Source organism: Danio rerio, chromosome 22 (assembly GCF_052040795.2).
Source record: "Danio rerio strain M-AB ecotype USA chromosome 22, GRCz13ab, whole genome shotgun sequence".
Classification (NCBI taxonomy): Eukaryota; Metazoa; Chordata; class Actinopteri; order Cypriniformes; family Danionidae; genus Danio; species Danio rerio.
In genome coordinates this window covers 522501-534718 of record NC_141042.1, presented here as the reverse complement: position 1 = coordinate 534718, position 12218 = coordinate 522501, and the positions used below count along the sequence as shown (strand labels likewise).

The 12218-nt window shown below is 40.8% G+C and overlaps 3 protein-coding genes across 5 annotated transcripts in view; all 3 read right to left on the bottom strand.

The window, feature by feature from the left end:
• The window catches only part of zgc:112334, a gene marked incomplete at its 3' end in the record, with an annotated part of 817035 nt that overhangs the window by 461127 nt on the left and 343690 nt on the right, over positions 1-12218 (bottom strand).
• prkar2ab (protein kinase, cAMP-dependent, regulatory, type II, alpha, B) overlaps positions 1-12218 on the bottom strand; it is a 773085-nt gene that overhangs the window by 461125 nt on the left and 299742 nt on the right.
• The window catches only part of celsr2 (cadherin, EGF LAG seven-pass G-type receptor 2), a 223612-nt gene that overhangs the window by 200001 nt on the left and 11393 nt on the right, over positions 1-12218 (bottom strand). For all 3 annotated transcript variants that reach the window (XR_015521251.1, XR_015521250.1, NM_001080577.2), the window contains 2 exon segments: positions 10007-10675; positions 3857-4079 (listed from right to left, as the gene is read on the bottom strand). Coding sequence is in view for 1 of the 3 variants with exons in the window: in NM_001080577.2 (NP_001074046.2) it covers positions 3857-4079; positions 10007-10675 (892 nt within the window). In the remaining 2 variants the exon portion in view is untranslated.

Genomic DNA, 12218 nt, shown 5'->3' with positions numbered 1-12218 from the left:
GGATGATCCATGCTTTCATGTTGTTGAGGCCAAATTGTGAGCCGAGCATCTGAATGTGTCAGCAGAAATCTAAGGTGGTGGGCTCTGCTAAACAGGCCAGCAAGAGACTATTAGCTATTATTCATTCATTCATTTTCTTTCAGCTCAGTCCCTTTATTTATCAGGGGTCACCACAGCTGAATGAACCGCACACTATTCCAGCATATGTTTTACACAGTGGATGCCCTTGCAGCTGCAACCCAGTACTGGGAAACACCCATACACACTGTGGGGGAAACCGGAGCACCTGGAGGACACCCACGCCAACACAGGGAGAACATGCAAACCTCAGAGCAACCCTCTTGCTGTGAGACCACTATGCTGACCACTAAACCACCATGCCTCCCTTATTAGCTATTTATAACTATATAGATTTTCTTACATGTTATAAATAACTTATTAAAATGTCTACAATTTCATAAAACAGATCCGTGATCAGGTAAAACTATAAAACCTGTTCAGTGATTCTCCACTAGAGGGCGATCTAAGTGAACCCGCATCATTGATGTGGATTATTACACTGTTGGATTTTACGGTATTATGGTGTTACAGATCGCGCTACATTGGAGAAACATTGCATATTTAAAATGTTTTGAAACAGTAATTACGTAACAAAGTCTCACTTGCTGAAATCACGTGACCTCGTCAGGTTGATAAACGCTTCAAAACAGATTCGAATCTAAACTTCTGAAAGGTTTTGAAAGCCCACATGACGAGTAGGTCTCTCTGTTTCCCGCCGCTGCGCCTTTAAGACCTCTATATGTAAATCAGCCCTGCTAATGTTCTGATCAGCCAGAATAAATGTGGATGATTGCGTAATTGACGCCATTCGGGTGTTTTCAGGAGAGTTTTGAGTCGTGGAAACTTCAGAAGACGTTTTAGAAACGGCGCCAAGCAACCCGAGTGAAAGGCCTTCATCAGTCCTGAGCGTCCCCCCCACACACACACACACAAACACACACACACACACGCTGAACACATTACTGACAGAGCATTCATCAGCACACAAGCGTGAGAGAAAGAGCGAAATAAAGAGGCGACAGTGGAGCGTCCGGACAGCACATCAGTTTCCTGACAGATCAACACCTCCGACATCACTGTATTTGCGTTAAATAAAGTCTGGAGACGCGCGGATAAAAGCACAGAGACAGTGGACAAACATGAAGAAGAAGAGCTGCATTAAGGCCCACAGTCGTTAGTTCAGCGCTGAACACAAACACCAGACCGGCGCTTTACTGATAATGAAGATACAGACTTCAAGACAATCAAGGGTATTTCAGTAAACTAAGACTGAAAACAACTTCGTTAACTGAAATAAAACAAAATATTCACGATAACACGAACTGACACTAACAACAACAATCACTGAAAAACAAAGTGAATTCAGCAAATAGCGATCAACAAACATCACCCAATCAGTGGAGAACAAACTGACCTGTAGAGAAACAGCAGTAGATGGCGCCAAACACATCAGTCAAGCATAGGATTATATAGAATAAACATCTTTTCTATATAAACATAAAACTCGTGTTTCATCATTTCTTCGTTTGCCAAAAATATTCAGATCAAGTCAAGTGCATTTGTATAGCGATTTGACAATAATTATTGCGCTTAATTAAACACTTTAATACGCTTTACAAAAGGTGCACATTACGGTCACAATCAGAGGAGTTATTAATTACTAATGTTGCTGACATGTTTCTACAGCATTTTGCGTTTTGTTAGCATGCATGATCATATTATTATTGTGAATTAAAATGTCTAGAAAGTTGCTAACAAAACTGCATTTCTAGCTTAAATAACATTATTAGTAAGAATTAACATGTTGCTAAGTCTGTCAGAAACCATTGATAAATTCATGTTTTAGCATATTTCACCACGTGTAACATGTTTAAACATGTTGCTAACATGAATTTGTTCATTGCTAACATGAATTAACATGCTGCTAGCATGTTTCTAGAATGTGTTGCATTTTGCTAGCATGAATGACTATTTTCATGTTTTATCATGTTGCAACATGTTTCAGACATGCTTAAAATTTTGCTAACACGATTCAACATGTTGCTTTTGACACAAATTAGCATGTTAATAACAAATTAGAGCATTGCTAATGTGAATCAACACGTTACTAGCATGTTTTATATGACTTTTGACACAAATTAGAATGTTTCTAAAATGTTTTGTATTTTGCTAGCATGTATTACCATTTTATGTGTTATCATGTTGGTAACAAGAATTAGCTTGTTGCTAACTTGTTTCTGACTTGCTTAACATTTTACTAACATAATCCAACATGTCGCTAGCATGTTTATATCATGTTTTACATTAAATTGTACTTATATTAGCATGTTGATAACATGAATTAGCTCATTGCTAACTTAAATCAACATGTTGCTAGCATGTTTCAAGTATGTTTTAAATTTTGCTAGCATGTATTACCATTTTTATGTTTTATCATGTTTATCATGAATAAGCTTGTTGCTAACTTGTTTCTGGCATGCTTACATTTTTTTGTGATTCAATATGTTGCTAGCATGTTTTTACATGAACTTTTACATAAATTAGCATGTTAATAACATGAATTAGCTCATTGTTAACTTGAATCCCCATGTTTCAAGTATGTTTTGCATTTTGCTAGCATGTTTTACCCTTTTCGTGTTTTATCATCTTGCTAACATGAACTATCTTGTTGCTAACTTGTTTCTGAAATGTTTAACATTTTGCTCACATGATTTAACATGCTGCTAGCATGTTTATTGCATGTTTAACATGACCTTTTTCACAAATTAACATTTTGATTAGCATATGAATTAGCTCATTGGTAACATGAATCAACATGTTACTAGCATGTTTACAGAATGTTTTGAATTTCGCTAGCATGTATTACCATTTTTATGTTTTATCATGTTGGTAACATGAATTAGCTTGTTGCTAACTTGTTTCTGACTTACTTAACATTTTGTTTACATGATTCAACATGTTGCTAGCATGTTTATTGCATGTTTTAAATGAATTTTTAAATAATTTAACATGTTGATAACAAAAATTAACTCATTGGTAATGTGAATTAACGTTACTAGCATGTTTCTAGAATGTTTTGCATTTTGCTAGCTAGCATCTGACATGCTTAGCATTTTGTTTACATGATTCAACATGTTGCTAGCATGTTTATAGCATGTTTTACATGATTTTTACTAATTAGCATGTAGATAACATGAATTGGCTCATTGGTAACTTAAATCAACATTTTGTTAGCATGTTTCAAGTATGTTTTGCATTTTCCTAGCATATATTGGCATTTTCATGTTTTATCATCTCGCTAACATGAATTAGCTTGTTGGTAACTTGTTTCTAACATGCTTAACATTTTTTGTGTGATTCAACATATTGCTAGCATGTTTATAGCATGTTTTACATGACGTTTTGCACAAATTAGCATGTTGATAACAGGAATTATCTCACTGTTAACCTGAATCAACATGTTTTGCATTTTGCTAACATGAATTAACATTTTCATGTTTTATCTTTTTAGTAACATGAATTAGCTTGTTGCTAACTTGTTTCTTATGTGCTTAACATTTTTCTTACATGATTCAACATGATGCTAGCATGTTTTACATAAATTCCTACACAAATTAGCATGTTATTAACTTGAATTAACACAATGCTTGAAGTTTTTTTGGACTTTGAGTGTGAACGAGTGCAACAGAATATTTTAACACACTTATAAAGCAGAGTTCATGGGTTCAGACAGCATCAGTAACGTGCTTTAACAAAACAGCGTTATGGACAGGTTAGCATGTAAACAGATACTCACGACAGCGAGAGTGTGAAGTGGAAGCGCTGCCTGAGTCCTTTGAAGGTGATGAAGGTCTGCGGGGGGAAGTTCCTGGAGCTCAGCAGGCAGAAGGGTTTCTCGAAGCCTCCGGATGGACACTCGCACCTGAAGCCACCCACCAACAGATTCAGACACGTCCCGCCGTTCTTACACACACCTTCAGCACAGCGGCCTGAGCGCGAGGAGATCTCGCACCGCTCACCTGAACACACACACCAACACACAGAAAATCAGTAAACACACATACACACACAGAAATCAGTATATACACATACACACACACACACACTCACACACACACATACACACACACATACACACACAGAAATCAGTATATACAAATACACACACACACACAGAAAATCAGTAAACACACATACACACACAGAAATCAGTATATACACATACACACACACACACAGAAGATCAGTAAACACACATATATACACACACAGAAATCATTATACACACACAGAAGATCGGTACAAACACACACACACACACATATATGCACACACTCACATACAGTCACAGTCAAAAACACACAATTACCCAAATTTACACACACACACACTTACATACACACACACACACACACACACACACACTCACACACACACACACACACACACACTTACACACAACATTAAGATACTTTAACAAACAAGTAAACAACCGAGTTCACAAAGGAGTTCACTTGCGATAACAAATGGAGGTTAAAAATGCAAAGCCGTTTAGTAAAGATGGAGGAAGATGAGCACAAGAAAGAGTGTGTGTATGTGTGTGTGTTTGTTTATGTATGTGTGTGTGTGTGTGTAAGGACAAAGCCAACACTGTTCAACACACAAAAGTGGATTGGTCACACTCATCATAACGGAAACATTTGTGCATGTGCCAGTCGCTCATCCTCCCACTCACACACACACTCTCAGACACACACACATGCACATGCACACACACACTTTCAGGGTCTGTGATGAAATATTGATGCGGTGTGTGTTGGATTCTCTCCTCGCTCTGAGAAGGTCTTTGATGGGAAACGAGGTCACAGCTTTAAAAACCGGCTCCACATCAAAGAGCTCATCCATATTCATCCTCGTGAAGTTTAACCCAACGCTCTTAACCAGCCCACCACCACCGCTAGTTCAAGGTCAGCTATGCTAACCTACCCTTTACATCTATTCCCCAGCCACTAATGACCCATGATCCTCCAGCGTTTACAGACTGGGGCTCCAGAAAGCAGTCTACTACTACAGTCGCACTGCTCTTCTGCTACTACTCCACTGACCTACTATTTATTCATTTGATTTCAAAACGCATCTCCTTCAAGAGCGTTCAAGCTACATCCACCAAATCTGCAGCAGAGCTACAGGATGAACTGGAGTTTTAGGCTATGTCTTTTCTAGCTGATTGGATTTACAATTTTTGTAATACAGACGCTCAAATATTCAACTTTCATCATGGGGGTGAAAACTTTTGCACGTTGAAATCTTTAGTGTGTTTCAGCTCCATCCAGCAATTCAAACCATGCAGAGCTTCATCTGTAGGGCTGTATATCACTAGCAAAGCCTAGCAACTAGCTTACAACATGCTAACAACAAAATGATTCATATAGCCGGAGCAAAACACAACAGTGATTCTTGGTGTTACACTGGGTTTGCCACTAAAAAATGATTCAAATTCATAATTTTTGCTCTTCGTGAAAAATGTTTGACTGAAATAAATCAGTCTTGAGTTAGTAAGAGCATTTACATGCTATAAAATTAAATTGAGTCCGTATTTATTTAGTAAATGCTCATTATATAAGCACAAAATCAGATTCATTAAGTTTAAATGGATAAAACTAGATTCACTGTTGAGCAATGATTCACAAAAATGAATTTAACCGGCCCTATAAATGACTGAATTGCACTGCAACAATACTGTGTGAATGATTAGAAATCAGCTGTTGCAGCTGAATGATGGTGATGATTCATTTTGTTTTTAATTTAAAGTGATTCATTACAGTTAAACTAGTTCACATGAATCAATTTAACCAGCCATTCAAAATGATTCACTCAAACAATACTATGTAAATAGTTGAATTTGAAATCAGCTTATGTCTCTTAATGATAATCTCATGATTCATTTTAGATCAAATGATTCACATGAATCAATTAAACAAGTCATTCAAAATGACTCACTCAAATAATACTAACGTAAACAATAAAATCAAACAAGTCAATAATCTGATGATTTAAACGAGTCCTTTTAGTTCACACTATTAATTTAGCTATCAATTCAAATGATTTACTGAAATGATATCATGTGTATAATAAAATAACAAATCAGTTTACGCAGCTGAATGATGATCATATGATTAAAATTTTTCGTTTTAACTGTCCATTTAAAGTGATTCAATAAAGGGTAACTGATTCATATGAATCAATTCAACTAGCCATTCATAATGATTCACTGAAATAACACCATTCACTGAAGTTATACTAATACAAATTGAAATCGGCTTATGTAAAAATGATGATCTGATGGTGATGACTCAACATTAACATTAACAACAACATTAACATTACGAGTCATTTTAGATCCACATGAATCAAATTAACAAGCAATCCGAATTTAAAGTGATTCACAAAGGTTAAATGGATTCACATGGATCAGACACTCAAAATGATTCACTCAAATAATACTAAAACTATAATAATAATCAATAATAAAAATAAAAATGAGCTTATTCAACTAAATGTTAAACTGATGATTCAAAGAGTCATTTTAGTTCAAATAATTCACATGAATCAATTTAACCAGCCATTCGAAATGATTCACTCAAATAATACTAAGCAAATTATAAAATCAGAAATCAGTTAACGTAAATGAATGATGCACATATGATTCAAATGAGTCATTTAGCAATTCATTTAAAGTGATTCACTAAAGTGAATCTTCTTGTATGAGATGTGTTATTACTGTCTCACACACTCACACGACATGCACAAGAAAACACACACTGTGATTGAACCATTGCTGAAGTTCATCACATCAGTTTACATGTATTATTCACACACACACACACACACATACACACACACGCGCGCGCGCCCACTCCAGCAGCACATGAATGATTCATCTTATCAAAATGAACAGATCTCGGGAGAGATGAGATGAGATGAGCCTTTCTGTCCAACACAAGCATGTTAAATAACACTCACACACACACACACACACACACACACTCAGAGCAGAGCAGCTGGCAGGAGCAAGACACACACTCACTTCCCAGCGCTTTAAATACTCCATTCCTGTGGAAACACACGCTGAGTGACTCCTGCAGCTCCCACACACCTGAACACCTACAGCACACTCCACTGCCAACCAGCCCACACACACACACACACACACACACACACACACACACACACACACACACACACACACACACACACACACACACACACACACACACTTGATCTTTAATATTATCTACATTTAGAGAATCAGAGCTGAGTGAAGCACATCAGAAGACCCCCGAGTCCCCCTATCGCTCATCAGCTCATCTACACTCCTCCACTACTCTGCTGGACACCGAAGCCTACTCAAGCCCACGCCAATATGGGGAGAACATGCAAACTCCACACAGAAACACCAACTGACCCAGCCGGGACTCGAACCAGTGACCTTCTTGCTGTGAGGAGATCATGCTACCCACTGCGCCACCGTGCCGCCTCTGGTCATGACATATTTGTGAAAAATGGAAATACTGCTGCCCCAGTGTTGATGAAGGAACAGTCAAACTAGGTCATCAAAACACTCAACAGCTCTTCTCTACCGCCTTTGAGAAGAGGTCTACTGATAATGTTGACTAATGAGCACATCTACTGCCCGATCCTCACACTGAATATCACAGTCAGTCCACTTAATAAGATCAACACGTCTCGCATCAAACCGCCTCTGATCAGCTGACACACATCTCACACCCATGGTCAGATCAATTCTGGAACATCTCGTCTCTCATGCGCTGTGATTACACACACTCCTCACAGCACACACTCCTCACGGCACACACTCCTCACGGCACACACTCCTCACGGCACACACTCCTCACGGCACACACTCGTCAGCTCTCAGAAACACTGGAATGTGTGTCAGGAATACAAAGCACAGTGCTTCATAATGTTCAGAGCGGCAGAGCAATCTAAACACACCTGCAGGGTCTACACACACACACACACACACACACCTAACAATACTGACTCCTCATCAATGTTTAATTGGGCTTTTATTCGGATGGGCGATGTGGCCTCAGAAATGTATCACAATGTTTTGGTATTTATGGCAGACATGATATTAATCGTGTAATAATTCATAGGTAGTTTATTTTAATAATTTTATATATTATTTATTTTTTAATAGAGTAGAGGTCTTCAACCGTGCAGAGCTTAAACACGGACAATGAAGCCGACTGGAAATAAAGTTTGCAGCACAAGACTTCTGGAACAGTGCTGTGATCACACGACACGCTGTAATGTTATTTCAGTTTCATTCATACTGGACACTAGAGGGCGCCCTTGTGCATGAACTCCACATGTAGATTACTGAAGACGCAAAGTCAGCTGTCCATGCTACAATAGAAACTAAAATACATTGTTATCAAACCTTTCCCTACTAGCAAAATTAAACTACAGTTTTTTACTGATATGTCTGCGCTATTCATAAATGAAGCGCACGGCTGCAAGTAAACATGGCGACAACCATCTCACGTTATAGATCACGATCGCTCACATGTGAACTGGTAAAACTTCTACTTGAGATTAAAGTGCCATGAAACCCCCGTGTTTCAGCAGGGTGTTTTTACACCTCTACTTTGGAAAAAGCCAGAAAAGTGGGCGTGTCCAGCTCTGTTTAGGGGGGAGTGTCAGAGGAAGAAAAAAGGCACGATGTGGGAGTGTCTATTTGGGCACGCGACTGTGTTTACATGGACATCTGTAGTCGAATTATTTGCCTAATTATTAAATGTTGGACTTTAACTGCAGTTTGGCTCTTTCATTCAGGGAATTCATTCATGCCCCTAGCGACAAACGAGATATTTGATTGGAGGAGCTGCTGTAAGCGTGTATTTTTCATGCAATGTTTGATATCGCACGACGAATGAGAGAAAAAAAACTCCGCATTTCCTGGAAACTTAGATGCACACGGCAGGTAGCGTCAGAAAGCCGCGTGTGTTATTCCGGTCACTAAATGCGGTGAAAATCCTACACGAGGTTAAAGTTTGGTTGTGGTGCTAACATGTTTACACTCGGTGCAATAGTTAACTTAGTTCGATACGAACAAACTGAATAAACAAAGAGCACTGGTCACTCACTTACCAAATCTGTAGAGACAGGACAATCACCAGCAACTAGAGCCGCGACTTTATTAAGAGAAGACGAGCAGCGAATCCGGATCTCAGTGTTTGCAGATGAGAACAGCTCTCAGGTAAACAATAATCCTCCTTAGACACGTAAGTTATTGTTGTCGAGCGTCGCGTACACTGTTAATCCACACGTGACTCCAGCTGCGCTCTCACAGAGAGAAAATAAAAACAAAACTTCACTGCAGCAAACTATAAAAGCAACACTTCACGCTTGTTTTGCCAACACAACGTGGCGTCTCTGCCGTCTAAACACTGTGACAGTAATGAATATTAATGAAGTTGCACAATAGAGCGCGCTGATTGGTTTGAACCAAGCCTTACTCATGCATTAATGCAGCACACTGTAAGACGTAATAAGACACACTCTGGCACAGACGTCCAGTCTGCACGCTGGAATACACACTATTATGTCATGGCCGTGACGCAGCTTCAACAATTCGTTTCAAATCGGAAGTACAAATTTGCTTGAAATAACGCAAAAACAACCAATTTACACTTTTTAGTGAAATATAGGTGTCCTAATAGTGTTTATAGCAGTGTGGGACACATATACCACTGTCAACAGCTCAACACATGTGTTCTGGTGTTTCCTGACCCTTTTAAACTGAGAGCAACCAATCGGAATTGGGTCACATTTAACTGGCAGTGTAAACGAGGCCTGTGGCTCTGCCCTAGCTTTACTGAATCTGATGAATATTCATCATGCGAGGCTCCGCCCTCACCTGTGTAGTCCTGCATGCAGTGGCAGGTGTATCCGCCCTCGTGGCTGCGGCAGACTCCGTGGGCTCCGCAGGGTCTGGAGTAGCACAGGTCGATCTCCGTCTCGCAGTAGTCTCCGGTGAAGCCGAGCGGACATCGGCAGCGCAGGCCCGCGATCGGGTGTATGGGCCGGAACAGGATGGTGTCGGACGTCACGAAGGGCGCCAAGCTGTCGAACTTCAGCACGGACACACACTTCATGTAGTTCTCGCAGGGCTCGCGCAGGCAGATGTTGTCATCAAACGGAAGCACCTCCTGCGAGGAGATCTGCGCCAGCAAACTGCGGTTCAGGTACAGCCGCTCCTGCAGCTCCTCAGAGCCGAAAAACTCCACCTCTGACCCCTGACTGACCCCGCGGCCCCGTGACCCCTGACCCGGCAGCGCCACCGACAGGCTGACGTTCAGGATGCCGGCACTCACGTCTGTGTCGTCCTGAATGTTGAAGACCACCACGTCCTCACGGGACGCCGACAGCACGCTGGCCACGCCCTCCAGGAACTGAGCCAATAGCAGCGAGAGGAAGCGCTCCTGAGACGCGTTGGCCAATCGCAGGGTGATGCTGTTGGAGAGCATCTCATCCGTGATGACGGTGACCTGCAGCAGACACTGAGCCGACACCGAGTGCACACCATCTGCAGACCACAGAACACACACAGACACATGAACAGAAGACACACACATCAGATATGAGCATGCACAGTTCAAAACAGAATGACTCGCTCTGCTGGGAATTTACTCAAATATTTCCCAGATGATGTTTCTCAGATTCAGGAGTTGTTCTCAGTGTTTCCTCTAATATTTCTTCTTCTGGAGAAAGTCTGATGTGTTTTATTTGGGCTAGAATAAAAGCAGTGTTTAATAGTGTTAAAGTCATGTTAAGCTCAATATTATTGGCCCCTTCAGCAATATTAGTGTTGGATTGTCTCCAGAACAAACCACTGTTAAACAATGACTTGCCTAATTACCCTAACTTTACCCTAATTACCCTAGTGAAGCCTTTACATGCCACTTTAAGCTGAATAGAAGTGTCTTGAATATCTAGTCTAATATTATGTGCTGTCATCATGGAGAAGAGGAAAGACATCAGTTATTAGCGGATCACGTGATGCTTTTGACCTAGGTGGCGTGTTTTCACTGAGCTCCCGCAAGCATCATGCTATTTTCGCTTTGAGCTACGTGGCTATTTTATTTTATCTTTCAGTACTCGACTCACCTTCAGTACACCTCTCAAAAAATGTAACTACACGTCGCAACGACGCGTCGCGCAAGCTCTGTGATTGGTCGGCTTGGTAGCGCTGACGAGTCTGGGCGGGACCGAGAGCCGCGTGAATGACGCGAACGATTGTTTACAAGTGTGGAGTCGCGTGAAGGAGCTCCGGATGGAAAGTTTTGTTTTGTGTTTACCTCATAGTTAAAGTTGCTGCACGTCCGCCGGTTCCTGCCTCAAAATGAGCGAGTTTGAGCCACTTGTACATCCCGGAAGTGTTCAGGAAAACAAAACAGCAGCGAAGAAACTCGACACAGAGGAACATTTAAGCCTCACTGCCCACTAGCGCTTCAGAAGTGTTAATGCAGACCAACAGAGACAGCAGCAGAAGTGTAAATGCACAGTCACAGTTACGCCGGTCACCTGACGCAGAATTATAAATCAGGTGTAAATGTTCCTCTGTGTCGAGATTCTTTGCTTTTGTTTTGCTTTTCCTGAACACTTCCGGGATGTACAAGTGACTCAAACTCGCTCATTTTGAGGCAGGAACCAGCGGACGTGCAACAACTTTAACTATGAGGTAAACACAGAACAAAACTTTCCATCAGGAGCTCCTTCACGGGACTCCACGCTTGTAAACAATCGCTTCATTGGGCTCGCGTCCAGCTTGTGCCATTTGCGATCAGCGCTACCAAGCCGACCAATCACAGAGCTTGCGCTACGTGTCGTTGCGACGTGTAGTTACAATTTTTGAGAGGTGCACGTCAGCCACGCCGATGGCCACGGCGAAGGGTTATGTGTCAGCGCCGTAGCATACGCCGGCGTTTGACGCAGAAGTATAAATCATCTTTAAGCAGTTAAGGGTTGGTTTGTTGTCACGGGGACACTTCAGATCATTTTGGAAGGGCACTTTGTATCCAAGAATAAAAAGGACATGTGCACTGCACAGGTTGAGCCCTATGCCTGAA